The 26212-nt window shown below is 33.6% G+C and overlaps 3 protein-coding genes across 3 annotated transcripts; all 3 read right to left on the reverse strand.

The window, feature by feature from the left end:
- Nucleotides 1–5169: 5169 nt before the first annotated feature.
- Nucleotides 5170–13279, reverse strand: trsn (translin). The gene is made up of 7 exons (XM_028301010.1): nucleotides 13113–13279; nucleotides 12846–12933; nucleotides 12662–12758; nucleotides 12363–12478; nucleotides 6938–7020; nucleotides 6271–6362; nucleotides 5170–5424 (listed from the first exon to the last, which is right to left on the reverse strand). The coding sequence occupies exons 1-7, from the start codon at nucleotides 13188–13190 to the stop codon at nucleotides 5262–5264; spliced, it is 717 nt and encodes a 238-aa protein (XP_028156811.1). The 5' UTR covers nucleotides 13191–13279; the 3' UTR covers nucleotides 5170–5261.
- A 5979-nt stretch (nucleotides 13280–19258) lies between these two features.
- On the reverse strand, nucleotides 19259–22103 carry HINT1 (histidine triad nucleotide binding protein 1). Its single transcript, XM_028301011.1, has 3 exons — nucleotides 21949–22103; nucleotides 21422–21533; nucleotides 19259–19499 (listed from the first exon to the last, which is right to left on the reverse strand). Exons 1-3 carry the CDS (start codon nucleotides 22060–22062, stop codon nucleotides 19339–19341), a joined length of 387 nt encoding a protein of 128 aa, XP_028156812.1. The 5' UTR covers nucleotides 22063–22103; the 3' UTR covers nucleotides 19259–19338.
- A 152-nt stretch (nucleotides 22104–22255) lies between these two features.
- LOC114350278 (histidine triad nucleotide-binding protein 2, mitochondrial-like) lies at nucleotides 22256–23904 on the reverse strand. Its single transcript, XM_028301012.1, has 3 exons — nucleotides 23693–23904; nucleotides 23242–23356; nucleotides 22256–22613 (listed from the first exon to the last, which is right to left on the reverse strand). Exons 1-3 carry the CDS (start codon nucleotides 23774–23776, stop codon nucleotides 22447–22449), a joined length of 366 nt encoding a protein of 121 aa, XP_028156813.1. The 5' UTR covers nucleotides 23777–23904; the 3' UTR covers nucleotides 22256–22446.
- Between the last annotated feature and the right edge of the window lie 2308 nt (nucleotides 23905–26212).

Raw genomic sequence — 26212 nt, forward strand, 5'->3', positions numbered from 1 at the left:
AAGTTAAAAAAAAAAAAGAAATTCCATAGGTCCAAAATAATTTTAAAAACTGCGCAGTTTTCTGAACTTTCATAATAACACAAAAAAACATGTACTTAATAGGCCATTATTTTCTGTAATCGCTCCACTAAAGTGGTAAGTCGGAGATTCCGTTACATGTTTTTGAGTGGAGCGATTACAGAAAATAATGGCCTATTAAGTACATGTTTTTTTGTGTTATTATAAAAGTTCATAAAACTGCGCAGTTTTTAAAATTATTTTGGACCTATGGAAGTTCTTTTTTTTTTCAAACCTTCAAGTTGAAAATTTTAGAATGTTCCGCTAAAAGCATATTTTTTATGTTTCTAGCAAAAATTTTGTATCTTGCATCAAAGATAGGAAGTTGATTATTTTTTTCAAAAATCTGCAATTAATAGGGAATCTGTCAAAAAAAAGAAATCTGAGAAAAGTCGACCCAAAAAAAAGATAAAAAAATTTAAAGCCTACTGGGTCATACAATTTGAAAAAATCACAAAATTAACGATAACTTCTAAACTATGAAAAATCGTAGAACATACATAGGGGTGAAATCGATAGGTCTAGTCCTCACCTATCACCTGCCTTCGGCTTGACACCTTACAAGAAACACCCTGTATAATTTTTTATACAACTTAAATTATTTTAGAAATATTCACTTTAGCGTAAGATTGTACTACAGGTAAACATTGCATTTATTTTACTAAAATTTACGTAGTTCTCTAAATACCTATCTCTTTGATGTCTTTTTTATATACATAGTAAATATCCAACCAAACTTTGTAGTACTAAATAATGAAACTAAAAACATCGGTGGAAGGTGCAATATTGATCGCAGCTTGCTTGAAAGGATTTTTGATCAATAGCAATCGCTTTAAAGGCCCGGTCACACCAAAATACATGTTGATTAATGCCCGTTTTCACTATCAAAACATTTTTTAAGTGACCCCCTATGGTAGCATAAGGAATTTTGTTTTCATAGGGGTCACTTATAAATTAGGGATGGATGGTGAAAACGGGCATAGAGCTCTCAGTAAGCAACTGATTTTTTAATTTTTTAGTACTTACTAACAACTGTTAAACTGACAAAAGTTAAGAAAAGGGTAAAATTAGTGACTATTTCCTATGAATCCCATCATTTGGGACGCTAATGCAATGTAGCGCTTTAAAAATATAAAATGGCGTTCCTACCAAGACTACTGACAAACAAGCATAATAATGACTTGACCACTTCACTAATGCTGGTTTTCTATAGTCAATCGTAACCCAAACCCGTCCGTCATCTGTCAAATTTCAATATTTTTTGGTGAAAATATCTACGGTTTTCGATGTTTTTACATTTTCATATTGTTTATAAGACTTTAAAGAATATTTAATTGTAACCGCATCAAAAAATGTGGATATGTGATCGAAAACAGATTTAAATTTGACAGTTGCAATCCGGATTTGGACAAGGATTGAATGTGGGAAACGGGCGTAAATGATGACTACGAAAGATGCACTCGCATGACGCAATAGTGGCGCCACTGTCGTGCCACAGTAGCGCCACTGCATCGCTTATGTCTAAGTTGCCGTATAAAATGGCTTCACCAGGCATTGATCTTGGCAGAAATAAGCTATGACCCTCAACCATAATAATAAGATGATACTCATATTAAACATAATATAAAATAACCCACCGTATAGTATAGTATTGCCGTTTAGTATTAGTTAACTACAAACTCAATTTTTATCTTAATGAATGTCTATTTAAAATTGGTGTCTAATTATGTAAGTACACAGGGATGGGAAAATGTACACAGTATCCGTTGAGAAATACGCAGTTCCTTATCTAAGATTGTCCGTCTCTTTCACACGCATTGGGAGACAAATGAGTGATTCACTCATTTGTCTCACTCAGAGCGAGTGTTACCTCTAAGGGCAATGTTTTTTTCTTAAGTCTTGAAATAATCGAAAACTAAATTTAATTGAAATCTGCTATTTTCTAAGATATTGTCCGCCTCTTTCACACGCATTGGGAGACAAATGAGTGATTCACTCATTTGTCTCACTCAGAGCGAGTGTGTCTCTGAGGGCAATATTTTTTTCTTAAGTCTTGAAATTATCGAAAACTAAATTTAATTGAAATCTGCTATTTTCTAAAATATTGTCCGCCTCTTTCACACGCATTGGGAGACAAATGAGTGATTCACTCATTTGTCTCACTCAGAGCGAGTGAGATATAAGTAGGTACATACGGGTGTATCTAAGGGCAATATTTTTATCTTGAAGTCTTGAAAGTTATTGAAGAACGACTTCTATTCTATTTTATCTATTCTTCGTCCCTTTTTTCGCACTGGGAGACAAATGAGTGACTCACTCTTCTCATACTCACTTGTCTCACTCAGAGTGAAATATTCTTTATCTTCTAGATTTAATAAATGTTTAGATGACTTTTTAGAAGTTAATGTAACTATTAATTTATACTGAGTTTTTCTTGACGGATACTTGTGCTCGGAAGCGCAGGAAACTTTTGTATTACTGGAAAGCAGGTATGAATCTGTACACGTGTATCGTGTACGATGAGTGTGTGATATTTATGCAGGTACTTTATGATGTACTTTTAGATTTAAGTAAATGTTGATTATGGATATTTTTGTTTTATTTATTACCCTTTAAAATCCACAATTAGAGCGATTTTACAACAAAATTCGTCGCTTGCCTCTCTAACTGACGTATCTGCCATTTTTTTCGAAACTGAGTTATCTACCTACACCATCTTAATCAATTTCGCAAGACGAATCGAATCGCCTGAAAATTTTCCAAAATGTCAGTTAGAGAGGCCAGCGACGAATTGTACCTTCGACTATGCATAAATGTGTTTTATTCTTTAGAAATTAAATAACAGGAGGCTCAATAAAAACAATTAATAGAGAAAATCATTTATTTTCTTATAAATCAACACTTTTTAGGGACTTACACGTGACAACTTATATTTATTTCAACAACACTTTCACATTACATAAGTAACTTGTATGTAGTATTAAAAAAAACCTAGTGTTAGAAGAGAAATATAAAAATTTTTGAATCCAGTCTTTATAAAATAAATTAGGACCATGAAAAAAAATTAACTATAAATTTTCAAACAATGTACTTATTATAAATGTATTAAAGTGCAAAACTTACAGATATCTTTTAAATAAAATCGAATTTAAATAAATCTTTAACTAGCACATTATGATTTCAGTCTCTTCTGAGGTCCACGAACGCAAAATCTAGGACTAGCCATGCCCTGAATTAAAACGTTTTATACAGAGTGTTAGGTAAATGGGTATATGAGCCGACACTAGCCCATGGGCATATAAATGGTATGGTGAAGTCAGAAAATTTATATCATCATTTTAAATATTTTAATTTTCATACAAATCGGATTTTATAAAATTTATTTTGTATGAAAATTAAAAAAAAATAAAATGATGATATCAAATTTCTGACTTCACCATACCATTTATGTGACCATGTTAACATGGGCTAGTGTCGGCTCATATACCCATTTACCTAACACCCTGTAGATGGTTATAATGTCAAAACTTTTTTCCTGCCAAAGAAAAATACTTCATTAAAAAACATAACCCTCCTTCTGGCGTAGTCGGTTAAAAAATACTGCTTCAAGACAATAGTGCAACTGGAAAATTTTAAATTCACAGCAGATTTAAAAAAAAACTTACAGAATTAGAACTTCTCTTTTAATAATTAATTTTAGTTTTGATTTAGAGCTAGCGTAGTCTAGGATTAAGTATGTACTAAAAGTGGACTTAAAATATTTTAAATAAAAAAAATCACAAACAAATACTATTCATTTTGACCAAATGTTAACACTGAATATACTTAATAGCAAACAACACAGCATTCTATTGTTCTGTTTTTGTGTTGGATGGGTTATGGGACTATTTTTTCTTACTATAAACCATCTGTCAATTTTATAATTTAAGTGCTAAACATTTTTAAGTCAGTCAAGGCAAAGAATAATGTATTTATTTGTCTGACAGGTACCTATGTAATAATTACATATTAATAAAGCATAAATAAATAATTATTAATAATAGCCAATTTCAGACCTAAGTATTTATAGCTAAAAATATATATATTTTCAGATAGCAGCTTATTAAAGTTTGAAAAGATATTACGTACTACAACTACAAGTTGTAGTACGTAATATCGTTATATTGATTTAAACCATATTCCAAGTCAATAAGATTTATTATTTGATGGCTACTGCCTTGTAAAGGTATAGAATCCTACGGATCACATACAAGCCCTTAGAGCGCTATGTAATACTATGAATCACGCACACTGGTCTATACTACTCTACCGACCACAGCAGTTAGAATAAATATTTAGAATAAATATTTTGGGAAACATTATGCAATGGAATGTGTAATTATTATTGAATAAACAAAATAAAAAACCCAACTGCGTAAAAATTATTTTATATTAACGCAGGTTAAATTGGGTTTTTTGTTTATTCAATAATAATTTTATTTTAATTGTTTTTAGTTAAATAGCATACATTTTTGTAAGCTACTTAAAAAGCCCTTTATTTTGATACCCCACTCGATACGTTGTGAGAAAAAAAAATTATAAGACAATATGGCGCCTAAAATCCGCCATTTTTTTTTTCAATTTTAATATAGCCAGTGTCACTCTCATGATTAAGACGAATCTAACGACACCTCTCACGCTAAAAATCGGTGAAGCCGTTTGGGCTGTAGGCCGTGCCAAAGAAATATACATACATACACTCGAAAAACAACCCTCCTTCTGGCGCAGTCGGGTAAAAAGCAAGTCAATTAATTATTTTTATGTGTGAATCAATGTAGAATAGAAAAAGTGTACTTTGAGAGTATTTATATAAATTATGACTCTTCTAAACAACTTATTTTAGTTTCGTCATTGTGCACATATAAACAACAAAGTCATAATTCCAAAATATGAATAATTAATGAAATCATGTTCATTGTCCATATTGGCTCTATTTAGTCACAACACGCATTTCTTGTTACTTATCTTATTACTATTACTTGTCTTCTAGGATTTTAATTACTTGGATTTTTAAATTTTTGGAGTTACATCACTTTTGACCTGGATGCGCAATTTTTAATACTTACTCAACAGAAAAAAAAAAGTTTAATCTTATTAATCTTAACTACTTAGCTCTAACAGCTGTAGCCAGTAGCGTGCCCTTAATTAATTAATTGACAGTTTGCTTAAGCAGCCTCGTTGCTTTTTTCATCTTCAGGCTTGTCTTCTTGTGTCTTTGGTAACATCCCGCGGATGCTCAGGTCATAGACAACCTCCTCTATCTTTTTGACGTCGTACTTGAGAGCGTCGAACCGCTTGCGAAGGTGGTCGTTCTTGAGATTTAACAGTCTGTTAGAAAAGGATAGTTTAAAATTGACGTTTACACTTAACACCAGGTGCAAAATAATAATGAGGCACACACTAAACAGCAGGTGTTCAATAGACATGTTGACACCACCAATCAATTGACGTACTTTTTAAAACTGTCAAAACGAAACTCTCCCATAGATTTTGTATGGCACTACAAGCAAGTGACGTCACTATTTTGTCAACTCAAATAAACTACTTTTTTCAATTACAATGCGACCAAAAATCGTAATTTACAGGTAATTTAAAATTAATTAAGTTTTTAAGACTAGAACTAAGTGTCTTTTTAGAAAAGTTGTGATTTCGAATTATTGGCGAATGGTGTCAAATTGTTCATTTCAAGTCAATTAGTCAATTGGAATTTTACTTGTCCAGTATTTATCGCCCTAGGGTACCTCGTTATGTTCACAGAAAAAGTTTTTACAGCGGTCATAAATCAACCTAAGTCTCGCCTATGTCTAAAGAATGTATTTCTTATCTTCTTCATCGCTACACTCTTAGCTGAGTGATGGTTTGGTAGCAAGCTTCACAATCCGTCGCCATTCCTCCCGCATTGCAGCCTTTCTTGTACACTCGTGGAGTAGACCATTGAGTGCGCTCTTCAGTTGATCAATCCAGTGCATGGCCGCTCTCAAGAACTTAAGAACTCTAGTCTATATATATAAAAATTAAACCCGTTTCGCGTTGTCACGGCATCACGTGTGAACGGCTGAATGTTTGTGGAAGTCCAAGGATGGTTCTTACGGAAAAAAATATTAAGAAAATCTCTACGCTAAGGCGGTACGAAGTTCGCCGGGTCAGCTAGTAAACAATAAATAAGGAGCTCACCTGAAGCCGGCGTTGAGCTCCATCACGAATCGCGAGATCTGCAGCGGCCGGTTGTAGTCGCCGCGCGTCACCGCGTTCACCGCTAGACGAGACTGGAAATATCATGTTTTTGAGTTGGACAACTATCACGATAAACAACATTTTTCTTAGTTATTTAATTTTTAGCGTTAAGAGTCGCATCTCAAACTAATTTGAAAATTATAAATTTTTTCAAATTATTTATAATTTTCAAACATTTTTCTTGTCCCGAAGCAGTGGTAGGGTTAATACTAGGACGTGTAAGTGCTTTACAAAAGCCTAATTGCAAAAATAAAATTAGTTTAATGAGTTTTTTATTTCTTTCTTAATTTTTACCCAAGTTTTGGAAATAAGAATAAATGATTTTACAAATACCTTTGCAACATAAAAAATAAATCCAGAATTTAGTGGTGTTAGAACTAGTGATCTAAATGAATTTTTTTACCAATAAGGAGGTACCAATAAGAAACTACACTTATGTAAGTGCTCTTCAGTGCTAACTTCATTGATTGATCACAACATATCTCACATATAAATTGGTGTGGTCTGCAAAGTCAGGGCATACCATTTTTTTAAATTTTTCGAAAATATACTGTTGTGCCCAAAATGTCACTTAGATCACTCTGGTTCCAACATCGTCATTTCTTACCAGTTCTGAGCAGAGCTGCAGTAGCCCAATGAGATAATCTTCAATGTCTAAGTGGAAACCTTCCTTCTCTTCAACTGCACTGACTGGAATAAAACATTTTACTCAGGGTTGCATGATTTAAATCAAGTTGATTTGAATCACGATTTTTATTGCATGATTTTTTTTATATAAATCACTGATTTAAATCAATATCCGAAAATGGAATTAATCAGGGTGTCCACATTCTGGAAAGTCAGGGAAAGTCAGGGAAAAGTCAGGGAAGCTCATAGCAGTCAGGGAAAGTCAGTGAAATAGAGGGGTCACCTGGAAAGTCAGGGAAAAATTGAGATTTTGTCTACCAAAACACTGTTTGTCTCCCGAAATTTCCCAGTGATTGTAAAATGAGGGATTTAATTAATTTATGCTCTAGAAAGACCTTTGATCTTGACTATCGAAGCATTTTTTTCTTCGGGTTTGGAGTGATCTACATTAATTATGACTTTGTTATTAGTCATAATTATATTACTCCTTTTTAGTTTTTTATCTAATGAAGTAGATTGATCTAAATTATGACATAATTTTGTTCATAATTAGATTACTTTCATATAGTTCTTTTTTCAGGATTAGAGTGATCTATGTTATGATTTTTTTTGTCATAACTAAATTACTCCTTTTTGTTTTAATAGTTGTACTTTTTTGTTTCAGTAAAATGATATAAAAGTGGAGTGAAAGTAAAAATCGTTCAAAATTTTAAGGAAATAAAATATTTTGATTAACTTTTGTGTAAAAACTGCAAGGATTCTGGGGGTTTTAAGAGTTGGGGTGAACAGCAGCACTACTTAAGTTGCCGATATAAACAGAAAACCAGGAATAATTGAAAAATTGTGGTCGTGGTAATGTAAAATATCATAAGGGGTGTCAATTTTCGTTGAATTTCATAATTTATTGTGTAAGTTAAAAAATAATTGAGATAGATTTTTTTCCTTATTTTTCCTAAAGTAGTCATGACTATGTCCATCCTGTGGCGTCGGCTTATCCTTGAATTTTGGGACACGTTGTATACATAGTTGGTCAGGGAATTTTGAAAAAATTGTCAGGGAAAGTCAGGGAAAAGTCAGGGAATTTTTTCGAACATTTGCAGTGGACACCCTGTTAATGCAACACTGGGAATGCATATTAATCAACTATAATGTTCGAAAACAATGTTGATTTAGGTGTTCAAGTGTGAAATAGCCGTTTTGTATGAAAAATTGGTAAAAAAATATTTTTCCATAGATTTTCTTTTTGGGAAAAAAAATATTGATAATTGTATTAAGATATTCATGTTTTTGTAATGGAAACGGACACCACTTAAGACGAGCTGTTTTTGACGAAAGTTTTTTCTTGTTTCAGTAAAAATATGACATACCTACCATCTTACACAATTTACTTTTTTTGGCTTGTTCCCAGTACTGTACCTCAGTTGTACCTAAATAAACATGTTTTCCGCATGAAAAACTAAGGTAATTGCAAAATAAATGTAATAAAAATCAAATCAAAAAAATCTGTATTTTTTCAAAAAAATCTGATTTATTTGATTAAAATAAAAAAAACATGATTTTTTTCCACCCTGATTTTACTAAATCAAAAACATTGAAATTATTACGTAACAACTAAAATGTGGAATGGACACCGACCACATGGTACACATACTTCAACATGAATTAAACTTTCTTCCAATCAAATATTTAGATTGGAAGAAAGTTTAATTGCATATAGGAGTCATTTAATGTTTTGTTTTTAAGCATAGTAACTATTTATATGTAAACTGAACATCTATTATCGAAATTTCCTGTGTCGAGCTTGAGAGTTACATCATTGTTTGTGTGTATAGACCCCCTTCTGGGGACTTTGGTATTTTTGAAGCGGCTATTGAGGATGCTCTTAATAAAACTTGTAACAGCAACAAAAAGGTCTTAGTTTGTGGAGATTTTAACGTCAATTTACTAGATAGCTCATCATCATATTCTGTAAGACTACTTTCCCTTTTTAAGTCATTTAATTTGTTTAGTCAATTTAAGGAGCCAACTAGAATTACGGAAACCACAGCTACTTGTCTAGATAATATTTTCTCTAGCTGTGTCCCTGACAAAAAAGCTGTCATACACAATCTTACGTCAGATCACTGTGGTATTAAAGTAGAATTTATTTTTAATAATTCTAATAATACAAGTAACAAAAATGCCGTATGTAGACCTGTAACCATTAGTCGTCTAGAACGTTTTAAGAATAATCTTGGAAATAAATTGCATTTAGTGCCGTACGTACAGGGAGACCCAGATGCTCTTTACAATAACCTTTTCGAATGTATTAAAACCGAACATGACAAAGTTTTTACTGTAAAGCCATTAAAACCAAATACCAAATCTAAGTTTAGTGACTGGGCTACTAAGGGAATATACAAAAGTCGAAATACGTTATATGAGCTTTATGGCATGAAAAAGTATAATAATAGTATATCTTTTCTTGAGCATGTTTTTTTGTTTCAGTAAAATGATATAATAATATTTTCTATTGTTGATGTGAAAGTGCAACTTATAACTTATGTTTATTTATATTTTTTTTATAATTATTTATTGATTTGATTATTGAGTGCAGACTAGTGAGCAGTTCACTGTGAGTGCTATTAAGTAATACAGGGTGGAAACGATAAGTGATCTCATTCGATTATTTCTAAACTACACAAGATATCGAAAACCTGCTTACTGATCTTGAAAGTGCTTCACGAGCTCTTTCAAACGATATCAGTAATTTTCGTGATATCAACAAAATTTTTTCACAGTCAGTCTTATTTTAGCTTAAAGTTTTTGTTAGGGCTGAAAAAGGGGGATACATTTTGATTTACATCTTCCTCATTAACTGGATCTATCCGAAAAGTCAACGTGTCCCAAAGTTCAAGGATAAGCCGGCGCCGCAGGATGGACATAGTCATGACTACTTTAGGAAAAATAAGGAAAAAAATTTATCTCAATTATTTTTTAAGTTACACAATAAATATAAAATATCATAAGGGGTGTCAATATTCGAAATTCTTCGAATATTGACACCCCTTATGATATTTTACATTACCACGACCACCATTTTTTATTTTATAAAAATCGTTCAAAATTTTAAGGAAATAAATATTTTATTTCCTTAAAATTTTGAACGATTTTTACTTTCACTCCACTTTTACTCATCGTTTTGTAAAAAAAAAGTATGAACACTACTGCGGCAAGTTTTTTATAAAGTTGACGCAACTATCCAAGATTCCAAAATGGTATAATACTCTAAGAAGTCTAGTCGCAAAAAAGATATGCGTACCATTTTTACAAGCACTTCGCTTGTTAGTTAGTATGGGATAAATCTTGCAACTGAATTTAAAACCAGTTCTCCTCAACCGATTGAGCTGAAATTTGGTATACTTATGTAAGTACGATGAAAATGCAATATTATGGTACCATTGAGCTGAAACTGGAGGTGGCCACAGGAACTTCTAAACGAAACGGCGGAATTGCATCTAGGTTGGCTTCGTTCGATTTGTCTTTTAGAGCACTTTAGTGCTAGATGATGTCCAGGGTTCTGATGATGAAGTCAATTATAATTTTCAAACGAAGTCAAGCTTGTTTTTAAAAAAGTTTTTTTTTTATTACAACTTTATTTTAAACTTTTTAGTTGTTTCTCAATCTCATGGCCTAAGTGCTCGGGAAGACAAATCCAACGAACCGAAACTCGATAAGCTTCCGCCGTTTCGTTTAGGACTTCCTATGGCCAGCTCCTGCCACCTCTTGACTTCATCATCAGGACCCTGGACATCATCTAGCACTAAAGTGCTCGAAAAGACAAGTCCAACGAACCCAAACTAGATGCAATTCCGCCGTTTCGTTAAGAGTTCCTATCTCAATGTCTCTCTGACTCTGACTCCATCCAGCTCAATGGTACCATAATATTGCATTGTCATCGTACTTACACAAGTATACCAAATTTCAGCTCAATTGATTAAGGAGAACTGGTTTTAAATTCAGTTGTAAGATTTATCCCATACTAACTAACAAGCGAAGTGCTTGTAAAAATGGTACGCATATCTTTTTTGCGACTAGGTTTCTTAGAGTACCATTTTGGAATCTTTGATAGTTGCGTCAACTTTAAAAAAACTTGCCGCAGTAGTGTTCATACTTTTTTTTTACAAAACGATGAGTCAAAGTGGAGTGAAAGTAAAAATCGTTCAAAATGTTATGGAAATAAAATATTTTGATTAACTTTTGTGTTAAAACTGCAAGGATTCTGGGGGTTTTAAGAGTTGGGGTGAACAGCAGCACTACTTAAGTTGCCGATATAAACAGAAAACCAGGAATAATTGAAAAATTGTGGTCGTGGTAATGTAAAATATCATAAGGGGTGTCAATTTTCGTTGAATTTCATAATTTATTGTGTAAGTTAAAAAATAATTGAGATAGATTTTTTTCCTTATTTTTCCTAAAGTAGTCATGACTATGTCCATCCTGTGGCGTCGGCTTATCCTTGAATTTTGGGACACGTTGTATACATAGTTGGTCAGGGAATTTTGAAAAAATTGTCAGGGAAAGTCAGGGAAAAGTCAGGGAATTTTTTCGAACATTTGCAGTGGACACCCTGTTAATGCAACACTGGGAATGCATATTAATCAACTATAATGTTCGAAAACAATGTTGATTTAGGTGTTCAAGTGTGAAATAGCCGTTTTGTATGAAAAATTGGTAAAAAAATATTTTTCCATAGATTTTCTTTTTGGGAAAAAAAATATTGATAATTGTATTAAGATATTCATGTTTTTGTAATGGAAACGGACACCACTTAAGACGAGCTGTTTTTGACGAAAGTTTTTTCTTGTTTCAGTAAAAATATGACATACCTACCATCTTACACAATTTACTTTTTTTGGCTTGTTCCCAGTACTGTACCTCAGTTGTACCTAAATAAACATGTTTTCCGCATGAAAAACTAAGGTAATTGCAAAATAAATGTAATAAAAATCAAATCAAAAAAATCTGTATTTTTTCAAAAAAATCTGATTTATTTGATTAAAATAAAAAAAACATGATTTTTTTCCACCCTGATTTTACTAAATCAAAAACATTGAAATTATTACGTAACAACTAAAATGTGGAATGGACACCGACCACATGGTACACATACTTCAACATGAATTAAACTTTCTTCCAATCAAATATTTAGATTGGAAGAAAGTTTAATTGCATATAGGAGTCATTTAATGTTTTGTTTTTAAGCATAGTAACTATTTATATGTAAACTGAACATCTATTATCGAAATTTCCTGTGTCGAGCTNGACTTTGAATGAAAATATTTAGTTGGAAAAAGTTTAGTTGCTGCAAATTTTTTTAAAGACTACATTTTAAGGATTCTAAGCTAGATATTGCTTATACTTACTGCCAAGGATGTCAGCAACAGTCTCATGTGAAGCCAGCACGCCAACCTCTAGCCAGATGACAAGAGAAATCAAAAAACTGTAGCGTTGTGTCACCCAGCGCCAATGGTCATGGTATCTAAAAATGATTATTTCCGATCAGTGGGTACGATTTTGTATCTTCAAACCTGGAAGAACCTTAAATTGGAACCTTTTAGAGGGTCAGTGGGAAAATAAAGATGTGTATGTGTTGAAAATTATACTTTCTACACTCGGCAGTTAACTTTAGTACTTATTTTTCTATTTAGAAATATTTTCTTACTTGAAGTAGTCTGTAGGGGGTACAGCCTCCTTTAGCTTCATGTAGCCTTCACGAGCTTTTTCAAAGAGGCCTCGGGTCTTTTGGCATGCTTGAGCGACTAAAAAATAAAAGTTAAAAAGTAGTAAAAATTCAAGTCCTACATTATAAAAAGTATGGTGATAGTTCAGGACATCAAAGTACTTACTGCCTTCCTCTTTGTGGTGTATGATTTGTAAATAAGTTACCGCTTCGCGGGATATTTGGTCTATTTCCTTACAAATCGTTCTTATAACCTAAAAATAAAACCAAACTGGATTAAAACCGACAAATAAGGGCTAAACTATGAGAGGTACACTGTAAATCGATAGCGTGACTAATAAATTACGATTTATGATCATGTAAATTAATAAAAACATAAGGAAATCAGTGAGAAAGCTAACATTACACGTTCATGATTATTCATAAATATTACCTCACGAGTTTCTTGGTCGGAGTCCAGGCTATGTTGGAATTTTGTAAAAATGTCGGTGATCAACACGTTTTCACTCATTTTTACAGCAGTTTTCTAGCTTCAGAATAGAAAATAAATAAATTATCGAGCACCGCCGGATTTACAACACTTCAAAACAATAATGGCGGAAAACTAAATGTTGCTATTAAAAAAAATTAAATGTCATTTTGTCACACATTGTGATAATAGTTGTTTTTAAATATCACGTGAAATTATACTCGAAATTTGCAATTTTTTAGCAAGGCAACACTAAATTCGCGTTTTGTTTCTTCAAGTTCAATCCAATTACAAACTGCGTTTCGGAAGCGCGGGAAACGTCGGTTTCGGTGGACGTCTTTTTTTGGAGAAATTATTTTTTCATTAATTTTCTATTTATAGGATCAGATAAGTAGTGCAGTGTAGTTTGTTAACTTAATTTTTATTTATATATCATATTAGTGTATCATATCTCATCACATATTGGGTAAGTTTTAACTTTTTAACTTTCCATTTCGTCCAATGGACGACGATCCTCATGACCCGGGTGGGACAGCCCCCCCGGTATCTAATTACGTTACTATTTCACGTAATAGTTCATGTCTGGACACTGAAGGATCGGTAACTGATAATAATAACTGTGAGTCAAATGTTTCGCATGCGAAACGCAAACGAACTTTATCTAGAAAAGTTTGCAAACATTGTAACAAAAAAAGGAGGAGCCGTCATAATAAATCTAATGTGTTCGATTCAACAAACGTTTTTGAATGTCAGTGTATTCTTAGTAGCAGTACTAATGAATTACAGGATGCGCCCATAGTTTCTTCATTAGATCCATCTCCATCCACTGCGAATTTGTCGGCCAATGAAAACTTAACCAACTCCCCAAGTGCCCCAGTTGCTAGACCTTCTTATGTAGCTTCAGATTTGGCACCATATGTTGTTCACATACAAAGAGTTCCATCTGACCCTAATGAAAACTGCACCATTCATCCTATATCATTTGGCTTTTTCTTAAAAAAGAATGGGATTAGAAACATCATTGATGGTAGTTTAAAAAGAATTGGAAGGAACCGATTATCAATATCTTTCTCCAAATTTGAAGATGCTAACTCATTTCTAGACAACGGGAGTTTGAAGTTCAATAAATATAAAGCGTTCATACCTTCTTTTAATGTGACACGTATGGGTGTGGTGAGAGGTGTGCCGACAGACTGGACTGAAGAAGAGATTGTGAGCAATATTTCAGTACCAATAGGTTGTGGGAAAATTCTGAAAGCTAGGCGTCTTAAAAGGAAAAATATAGTTAATGGTGAGGCTCAGTTTGTACCTATAGAAACAGTGGTGTTAACTTTTGACGGTCAGGTCCTCCCTAAGAGAGTGTTTTTATGTTTTAACTCACTGCCCGTTGACCTGTATATCTATCCCACCATTCAATGTTTTAGCTGCTGTCGGTATGGCCACGTGAAAAGTCAATGCCGTTCAACTCCTAGATGCTTTAAGTGTGGTCTAGGCCACTCAGGACATACCTGTTCAGTGGAGGAAGATGAAATAAGGTGTTGTTTATGTTCAGGTCTTCATATGGCTACTAGCAAAGTATGTCCTGAATATAATAGGCAAAAGAACATAAAGGAATCTATGGCAAAAGACTGCATTACATATGCTGAGGCACTTAAATTACACCCTCCTTGTTCTAAATCTTATGCAGATGTTTTAGTATCTCCTACACCTCAGAATTCATACAATCATGTGTCATCAAATTACTCTAATAAGACCTCATACAAAAAAACTGTTTTCTTAAAGCCTAGATCTCCTCCTAGGTTCTCTAAAGGTTATGATAAATCTGCTCATGATGAAATCATTCAAGGATATAACTCTGAAATCTCTCCAAGTAAAAGTATTTTAATTAACAGCGATGAGAAATACTCAAACTCTTTAAGTAATTTATCATTAAAAGAATTAATTGTAGCCCTGATTAATTCTCTGCAAACTAATTTGTCATCCCTACCGTCCAACGCTGCCTCAATCAAAGATAGATTATTAGACAAAATTTCACATAACGAACAAAGCTTCAGCAATTCAATGGAATTGCCGCAGCATTTTAACTAAAAAAAGTGACCTTTTATATTTAATAAATAAAGAAAATCCATTTATTATTGCTCTACAGGAAACATGGCTTAAGCCTGTTTCCATTTTTAAAGTGCCTAAGTTTTCCTGTGTTAGAGAAGATCGTAGTGATGGGTATGGAGGCGTGGCTATTCTTATTAGTCACTCTACTCCGTTTTCCCATGTCCCAATTCCTCAGCACAGTAGTGATTTTTCTATTATTGCAGTTTCAGTAAATCATATAACTTTTGTCTCAATTTATATTCCTCATCCTACTTCCCACATTTATGATGAAATAGATAACATTATTGGCAACCTTCCTTATCCTATTATTATTATGGGTGATTTTAACGCTCAACATGAAACTTGGGGAAGTAGTAGTTCTAATTATTACGGTAATAGGATTTTAGAAATTTTAGATAACAATCATTTATGTATCTTAAACTCTGGCGTTGCAACCCGCAGGACTGCGCCTCATGAAGGAGTGAGCGCTCCTGACTTATCTCTTTGTTCTACTAATTTAGCCTCGTCATTATCATGGTCAACATTACCTTCATCGTATGGCAGCGACCATTTCCCAGTTGTCATTGAATTCCCAGATATTAATAGGAATGTGAATAATCGCGAACCTCGAATGAAATACAGACTGGACCGAGCTGATTGGAGCCTATTTAAGGACAAGGTGGAACAAGGTCTTTCATCTCTACCGGTTGTTAGTGAAAACAATCAATCAGCATGTGCTGAAGCTTTAGCCTCTTTATTAATCGAATCTGCTAATCAGGTATTTCCTATTAAAAACGGTCGTCATACTAATAAAATCCCCTCACCACCTTGGTGGGATAGCGAGTGCTCAGATGCTGTTAGGAAAAGAAAGGAAGCGGAAAAGAATTACTGTGCTATTTCAACAGAAGCTAATTTTAACTTATTAGTTGAAATAATGTCAAATACCAAAAAATTATTAAAACGCAAAAAGTGGGAAGGCTGGAGAAACTTTTGCTTATCCATCTCGCCAGATGTTTCCCCTTCTTTTGTTTGGACTAACATAAGAAAATTTAGATCTGCTTTTAAAGAATCCCAGCCGCCGTCTCTTAATGATACTTTAATTGAAGAATTTTTAGATAAACTTGCTCCACCTTCTGTTGCTGAGAATCTTTCTATACCCAATGATGCTTTTTTATTTACAAACATTGAACATACAGTTCTTAGCGACCCTTTTTCACTTTCTGAGCTTAAAGGAATTTTAACTTATGTTAAAGACTCTGCGCCGGGTGGCGATGGGATCCCCTACTCATTTCTGTGTAACCTTAGTAATTCTAGCTTGTTATATTATCTAACTCTTGTAAATTCTATTTTCAATTCTGGTTGCGTTCCACCTTCATGGAAATCTCAGGAAGTAATTCCAATTTTGAAACCCCATAAGCCACGAGAAGACTCCAACTCTTACAGACCAATTGCGCTCTCATCCATTCTTATGAAAGTAGCTGAGCACTTAATTAAAAACCGGTTGGAATGGTTTATGGAGAGTAAAGGCTTGCTCAGCAAGAGTCAATACGGTTTCAGAAAAGGGAAGAGTTGTGCAGATAGTATTGGCATTTTTTGCACTGATATTAGATTGGCGTTTTCATGTGGCGCTTCAGTTCTTTCGGCTTTTCTTGATATAACAGCAGCATATGATAATGTGTTGTTAACTGTTCTTAGAAGTAAACTTTTACAACTACAAGTTCCCGGTTTGCTCGTAAATTTCATCCTAAATATCTTATCTATGCGAACTATAAATGTTATTCATGATAACAAAATCTCATCCAGGTTATTAAGTAAGGGCCTTCCTCAAGGTTCCGTCTTGAGTCCTTTATTATTTAACATCTATAGCTATGATTTAGAACCTTCTATGAATAACAGTGCACATATTTTACAATATGCTGATGATCTGCTCCTCTATGTTAGTGGTAATAATATACAGTTAATGTGTGAGTCTCTTACATATTCTCTCTCCCTATTAAAATCATGGTTAGACAAAAATGGCCTTAGCCTTTCCCCTCCTAAAAGCTCAATAGTTTTGTTTTCTAGAATCCGTTTTCCACCCCCAATTAGTGTTTATTTTGATAATCAACCAATCCCGGTTAAAAATGAAGCCAAATTTCTAGGAATCATTTTAGATTCCAAAATGACAGGTCTTCCGCATTTCTATTACATCAGTTCTAAATGTGAGCGACTATTAAATATTCTCAGATGTCTAACTGGTGTCTGGTGGGGCGCTCATCCGTTCTGTTTAAAGCTTTTATATAATGCCCTTATCAGGAGTATCCTCGATTACGGAACTTTCTTTCTTGAACCCTGCAGTATAGTGGGGCTTCGTAAATTGGATTTGATCCAAAATAAAGCTCTTCGATTAGTAACTGGTGCCATGAAGTCGAGCCCTATTATTGCTCTTCAAGTCGAGTGTGTCGATCCACCTCTTAAGCTACGTCGTCAATACTTAAGTGATAGATTTTTATTCCGAGCATTACAGTTTTCGAATCACCCTCTCCATTCAAAACTTACAGCTCTTTTAGAATATGTAGAATCTTCCTCATACTGGTATCACAAATCTCCTCCGTGTCTAGTAATCAGTTATCGTAAATACATATCTCTGCAAGCTCCTACCCATAGTTCCTCTTATCTGCCAATTTTTTGTAGTAAATATGAAGAGTTAATGTTCTCCCCAGAGATTTATTTTGATTTGGGTGTTTACAAAGATGATCGAAATGCCCTCACAAACTTTAATTTTATGATTGACAGGGATTGGTCTAACTGGCAACACATGTATTGTGATGCATCAAAGCATTCTACCAATAGCCAAGTAGGCGTTGGAGTCTATCATGAGCAATTAAAAATAGTTCAAAAAATCAAATTTCCCCCAGAAACATCTGTATTTACAGCTGAATGTTTCGGCCTTTTCAAATCTCTTGAATACATCTTAATTATGAAATTGCAACAAACTATTATTTTCACTGATTCAAAAAGTGCTCTTCAAGCTCTTGTTAAATTCCCTTTTAAGTCAAATACTTTCTACCCTGTAATCATGGATTGCAGGCGGCTACTATACAATTGCTTCTTAAAAGATTTGAAAGTTGTATTTGGTTGGATTCCTGGTCACAGTAATATTCCCGGGAATGAAAGGGCCGATCGCTTAGCTAATGATGCAATTTCCTGTGGTGACCTGTTTCCATATAAAAATTACAGTCATGACTTACTTTCACTTCCCAAACTCTCCCTTAGGGAATCTTGGGAAAGTCAATGGACTGACAGCAGTCAAACTAAAGCGAAACACTACAGGAATATTCAACCACATGTTCCTCTCAAACCGTGGTTTTTCAAACTGAAGCTGGATAAGGCAGGGACTAGTAGCCTCATTCGTATGCGACTGGGTCATGTTTGCCTCCCCTTTCATTTGGCTAGATTAAAGATTGTAAACAGCGACAAATGCGACTGTGGAGACGCAAATGAAGTGGGTGACCTAAACCATTGTCTATTTTCATGCCCTAAATATGACCGCTCCTCTTTTATATCTTCCTTACTGACCCTCCGTGTCCCTTTTCCTACTTGCATTAATTCTCTTTTATATACGAACGACCTCTCTATATATAAATGTATCTCTATTTATTTATCTAATAATAATTTAAAGGTTTAGTTTTCCTAATTTCCTATTAACACTTCCTACCAGTTCCTACCTATACTGATCCTAGCCCTAAATTCCGAAATTCCGCTTTTTTATTGACATCCGTTTCCCTACCTTGACATTGGCAAATGCGCAAACCGCGCGAGCCATATTAAAAAAAAAAAAAAAAAAAAAAAAAAACTGCGTTTCGTTATCAGTACTTTTTATAATTTTTTTCCTCATTTTTATCTTAAATACCTACAAAAATCATTAAGTTATTAAAGTTTACTTACTTAAAATACATCTGGAAGTTGTATAAATCAACCCATTTTCTGCTTGACCCAAAGGTTGACTGGGAGAGAATGCCGTTTTGATAAATAAACGATAGTTTAAAAAAGAAAACAACTTTATTTCGAACGCTCAAATGCAAGTAATGCAACCCAAGTTACAGTCTCATTTCATTACTTATTAGCCTGGGGGCCATTCCAGCTGACGTCCGCCAAGGATATGCAGGTGGAGGTGGTAGACGCTCTGTGCTCCGTGCTTGCCGTCGTTGATGACCAGCCTGAAGCCAGATTTGTCCAGGCCTTCTTGGGCCGCCACCTTGCGTGCTGCGATCATGAGGTGACCTGCAAATGGAAGAGTTATCATTACTGTAACCTTATATTCAAATCCAAATAATGGGCTGGACAGTTGTTGCTGTGGAAATCCTTAGGGATGGCCTTTGACCAGTAGTGAACAACATTTGGTTGAAACCAATGCCCTTTTCAGGGCAAGTAATGTAAATAACTATGATAAATTAATATGGCTTGCCCTGCCACCACTTCAAAACATATTGGCTGCTGCTTAGAAGTGGCAGATGGCAGAGGAAACTTATTGTTGACAGCTCAAGGTTATTTCACTCGAGGCGAATGCTAAATAAATACTATGTTATCTTAATAATAGAATTATGCCAACAAAGTTTATCTTTAATGAGCATAAAATAGTCTTGTAACCTTCCAGTTCCCATTTTACTAACATAAAAAAATGTGTGATAAACAAAAACTATAAAGATTCCTGCTTATTATTAACTTGTAACAAAAAATATTGCAACTTCATTTCATTAAATGAAAGCAATGCAACATAAAAATTATATAAGTAGTATATCCGTTAAGCTAGCACCCATAACACAAGAATTAAGTTGCTTACTTTGGGGCTAGCTGGCGCTGTGTGAAATTGTCCAAAGATTTATTATTAGAGTATTTCTCAAAAAAAATGTACGTAACGAAACAGTAGTAACGAAATAGTAAGGCAATAAGGCTTGTTATACATTGGCGAAATATTGTGAATGCTCTTTATTTATTCAATTCGAAATATTTGTAAGTATGCACCCAAATACGGGGTAATATTAAGGGGTTAGAAATAAAATAAGGGAGTAATCATTCATACTATTTTAATAAAATTATTTTTGTTCCATCATGTTTATCCATTTTGAGTCGTTCTCTGTAAGCTTTTTGCCTTTCGGCATTGGTTTTTGGCGGCATTCCTAAAAAAACAAAAGAAGTAATCACATAAAAACGTAATCTAAATGATTTGATAATTTTTTGCTGGTGGCACTTCTGTAAAGCAGATAGTATCCAATCCTTTTGTTATTAACGCTCTATATTTTTTGAAATTAATTAAGTAGTGAATATTACTATGCTTAGTCAGGTAATAACAGTATACACTCAGCATTATGTTGTACTTTTTCGTAACGTAACGAAATTCGCAAAAAACGTAACGAAATATTAGACAAAATGAGATCAGAAACAAGTATTTTTTTGATAAAATTTGTTACAGCAAATATAAAAGCTTACTAAATGTTCGTACCACACGTATTACAAAAAATGGTTAAATGAAGACTTACCGTTCTATATAAAATCGCTGATTTTACTGCCTGTTACGAAAAAGTAATCCCACAAAACACACACGTTTTCACTAATTTTCGCGATAGATGTTATGGCGGAGACGTCAGGCCAACAGCCATTCAGAGTGCAGCTATTGTTGTCCGTGTAAAATAAATACGGAATTGTTCAGAAACCATGGGAAAGTAGAAATAAATCGTAACTAAAGAGTAAATAACGAAATAGTAAATGAGAGCGACTCATTTTGTTTTTTTGCTTTAAATTGCCAATTCATTATGACACCCCATAGAAAATCAATTTGATACAGAAACTGCGATTACTGTAGAACGATAATACAAAGAAATTTACAATAATTTAGTTACGTATCGCATTTTATGACCAAAAATACATGAAAAAGCTAGGGGTGGCAAACAGGTTTTTGTATGAAAGGTAAAAAAGGACTATTTTTAAAATATCTAAATATTTGGTAATAAGTAGGATTATAGCTATAATTCTTCGTTATCTTAAAGATTAATATTCATCCTTCAAAATTGTGAGTGTGTTTTTTTTGTGTGATGATTTATAAATATAAAACTTTTGAACTGTTTCAAAGCACACTTTTTTTTTTCAAAATGTACATTTTTTTTGAGAAATACTCATTATTATATTTGTAAAATAATGTTAATTACCTAGAAGCTGCTCATCTTCATCTTCGGCCTTGGACAACTGTGCGATCGGCTTGCGAGGGATCACCAGGATGTGCGTCGGGGCTTGTGGGTTCACATCGTGGAAGGCAACGCACTGCACAAAAAATACTCATTAAAATTATTCTGTAAATACAATACTTTTTAAGTTTTGTGTCAGTCAAGAAGTTTAGAAGCGATTGTTCTGTGTATTGATGATGAAAAGGATAGTGTGCTGCTTATTGTAGTACGAAAGCGGGTGTACAAATAAATACTTCTCAATGGTTGGGTCTCTCTTGGTTCATCATTGTTGGTTATGTCAGTTGCCAAGTAAACAAAAAGAGAGAAAAATGAGAGGAATCAAAATTGCATGCTATTCAAAACACGTGCTGCAGACATACCAGGTAATCTTTAAAACTAATTCTAATTGGAAAAATAAGTTCAAGAAGATAGAGAAAATCTTGACAGAAAACAGCTGTTGACAGAACACCGGTCGGTAAAAGTGTTACGTGAAAATATATTTAATTCATTACCTGTTCGTCTTCGTAGACAAACTTAGCAGGTATTTCCTTCCTCAGAATCTTCCCAAATATAGTATCGCCACCAGGGGCAGCAGATTGCGCGAGTTCAACTTCACCGCCCGCCATCTTTTTGTAACTGCATTTTTTTTCATGTCCATTTTGACGTTTCAATCGTGCGGTCCGAATCGGACCACACTGCGTTATTTTATTATAAACAAAATCGTGCATGGGGTGCAAAATACCCCCATGACTTTTTGAATACCATAAAAGTGTTAAAAATAGTGTTGAGCTTTTTTTTTCTATAAAAGAGAGAACAAAATTGTATTTACTTATTTATTTTATTGCTTATTTGATAAAATAATCTAAATCTAATAATACGTCAAAAATATCCCAGCACGTGAAAATAAAATTCTAGTTTAGAATAATACCTATCATTTATTTAAATACTGTGCCTTATATTTAAATCTTAAGCTTATTTATTTATATCCTAGTATCTCGCCCGATGCTCGCTTATAGCCTACAGCCAGGCCCTGTAGGCCACATCATGTGAACGAGAGACCTGCCAAAAAGATGGATTCCGTTGAACCTCACCGTCCTGTGATCTTCATCTACGACTACATGATATCCTGCTAGTCCTTTTTGTTTTGCGATATTCTTAGCTACTATTAACAGATGACCTGAAACAATTAATATAAGTAACCTCACTCAAGAAGAAAGCAGAAAATTATAAAATGTATTTGAATCTTAGATTAATAAAACATTTGATGATTAGAATATAATTTACTCATGGGTCATGCAATATATGGTATCATATTTTCGCACACCAATTAGCACCACTGGCGAATGACAGTCACAAGACCTTTCTAGAGTAGGACTACTGTAATTACGGCCCTCCTACAGCCTCCTCCACTGTTGAGTAAGGTCCTGTCACTACTCGTTATTGGCAAAGACAGCGGAGAGTGATTTCACTAGCTGGGAATAATGATTAAAACACATACAATCATGCATTATACCCGTTTATTTTAGCCACTCAGTACCTACACCACAACCACTAACAAAAAGGCCACATCATTTGACGATGCCCCATGACATGAAAATGCAAGTGATCGACTGTAGGACCTCCTTGAGGGCCTTCATTCATGATCACCCGAAACCCAGTTGGATGCAGCCCTTTACTTTTCGCAACCCGACGACATACGATGAGCAAATGTCCTACAAACATGTAATAAAATTTTGAAAGATACAAAAAAAATGGAAATAATGCATGGAGTGACTGTTACCAAAATGTGTAGCTTAACCACGTACCTAATATTTTTTCATCCTCAGGTGAAGCTAAAGACAATCTTGGTATCACTTTCTTGGGGACTACAAGAAAATGAGTTGGCGCCTGCTGATTTTTAGTTGCGTCAAAGGCCACACACTGAAAACAAAAAAGAAACACGAATAGTTTTTAGCGAATAGCCTACACTATTCTATTACGTAAGTAGATAAATAATATTTATCTGAAATAAAAGATCGAGCAGTTAAAACACAATACTTACTAGAACGATTCGGACTATCTAATTCTAAAACTTTCTACTTAGGCAGCTATGTTCTTTGAACTAAGGCTTTCCAATTTTCTTCCACTTTTAAATTAATTTTGATAAGCTTTTAGAAACCTACACAATAATAATCACATGCCTGCATCGCCAATGTATCTAAACCATAGGTATAATAAACACACATTGATTGATAATTTTATCACAAACTTACATACCTGCTCATCTTCGTAAATATATTCAATACATCCTTCAGTAAAAAAGTTATGGAAATTAGATTGCACAGCGTTTTTCACGGACATTTTTATAAACAAATTGTCAATAATCAGCTTGTTCGAAAATAAATAATGATTTAACAAATGACAAGTAAACAAAAATAACTCGTCACGCCACCTTGCGCGACCTATGTTGTGGTTGTTGTATGACTCAAGGCGTTTCACGGTGATTCACCCATAGGCCAAAAATCCAAAAATGTCACTGTCTAATCCGGGCCCGATGATATCCCTAGGTTATTCACTAGTAACCAAGCTATCAAAAACTATAAATAGTAATGTAATAAGGTCAAGGTTTCATTCACTTTTGTGCATCGGAAGTGAGGGCATCTCGAGTCTATTTACCGCGAGATGTGAGTCGTCGAAAGTTAATCACTATGTTATTGAGTGTTACTGTGCCAAATCAAATGTTTAAGTGTGTTGATCATATGGAGGTTCAAGAACAAGGCTATGTACTTTTATTATCAACCATTTTTATTTTTTATAATGCTCCGTTTATTTTTATTTAATTTTTTTAGAGAGCTACTTTTTTCGAAAAAAAAAATCCTTAACTTCTATTTCAATTAGACTTATAACTTTTGAAATGCCTTGTACTTAATGCCATGAATTATTTTTTTTTTAATAGAAGAGACTGTCCTTAATAAGGGCATATATGTTTCATCTGCCGCTTTTTGCCTCTTTTTAAGTTATAGGGTATCAAAGTGTAATTTTCGGTAGTATTAAAAATAAAACATTTTTTAAATATTACTTTTATGTTGTTTTAGGTACAATTTTCAAATGTTTCGTTTCGAGGATGATGATATTGACCTTTGGCACTCTATATAGAGTAGTTCAAAGGAAAAAATGATCATATTTTTAACAATATGATCGAAACTTCGTGCCTAGCGGATAACGTTGAAAATATTGATTTAAAGACTTTCAGTGGTAAAATTAACTATGTATGTACACGAATTTAGTTTTTATGGGCAAAAGCAATTCGAACTAAATATAAATTAATAGAAAAGCACTCTAATTGGTTGAATAATGTCGAAAATATTGATGTTGAGCTAACTGATTTTCGTTTACCTCATCACGATGACGCTAGATGGTTTTTCTTGAACTCTGAAATTTCAACTGAAATTACTGGTATCAAGAAAAGTCTACTAGATCGGTGCTGGACCATACTTCAGTGTCTAAATTCAACATATAACATTAATAAGACGAAATTCGAAGAGTTCGCTTTAGAGACAGCTCGACAATTAGTTGCCAAGTATCCTTGGTATAATATACCTGCTTCCGTTCACAAAGTACTAGTCCATGGTACTAATGTTATAGATCACGCTTTATTGGCAATCGGGGAGTTGTCTGAAGAACAAACACATTAAATCATTTAGACGCAATTACACACGAAAATTGAGCCGCATCTTGACCAATAAAGATTAGGTCAATAGGCTTCTTCTTCATTCAGACCCCCTCTTATCAAGTCTACGTAAGTTAAGAGTTAAAAAAAGATGCCCTATCAAAATGTGCACTGGATTTGTTATGTATTTAAAATATTATTTTTTGTGTTGAAAATTGGAATTGTTATGTATTTAAAATTAATTATAAGTATTCTTGCAATTTTATTTTATACCTTTATAGTTAACTATTCATATAAATAACCATTATTACAACATTCTAACATTAAAAGTCGCAGTATTAAATGTTTTACATTTTTTTTGTATAAAACAAAATTACTATGAGACATTTTTTCACTTGAAAGTAGACATTTGTGTTGCGAAATATCATAATTATGTTGAAATTTTAATTATTTGTGTATATTCTAACATGTTTCAACGTATAAAATAAAGAAAACCACTTTATTTTGAAGTTAAGTATTTATGGCCGCCTTAGTACGGAGCGTGAATCACAGTGCGTTTGTTCGAATTGAAGGTTTCAGGCAGGAGATAGCAGTAATACGTCACAAAATGATTGCTGTTATCATTTAAAGCGACCGCTTGTGCCTAAATCGATTCCAGCTATTGCCTTCTTATGTGAACATTACTTATTAAAGTCTTCAATCGGTTCACTATTCTTAAGACGATAAAAACATCCTTGAAAATTGACTGATTGAATTAATTCATCAAACACGAGTTTGTATTGAAAATAAGACACAGTTTTAACAATATCAATTATATTAATTAAAAACACATAACATTGGCTATGTTACAGCACAATTACAATGTAATATATTACAATGCAGATCACAGTCTTATACGGTACTCAAACATGAAATTATGAGCTTAAATCATTATTGAACAGGCAAAAATATCCTCAGCAAGGCAAAAAAATAATATTTTTTACTTTATTTGGAAAACAAACAGCTTTACTTATTATATCGAGTGGGATGGAACACACTCGTGATATAAACAAGAAATAAACATGTACAAAGGCTTCTAACTACAAGTCGTATAATAAACGCATACATAAATAAACCACTTTTTTGAG

Source organism: Ostrinia furnacalis, unplaced genomic scaffold (genome assembly GCF_004193835.3).
Source record: "Ostrinia furnacalis isolate ACB-3 unplaced genomic scaffold, ASM419383v2 OfSCF0859, whole genome shotgun sequence".
In the NCBI taxonomy this organism is placed as follows: domain Eukaryota; kingdom Metazoa; phylum Arthropoda; class Insecta; order Lepidoptera; family Crambidae; genus Ostrinia; species Ostrinia furnacalis.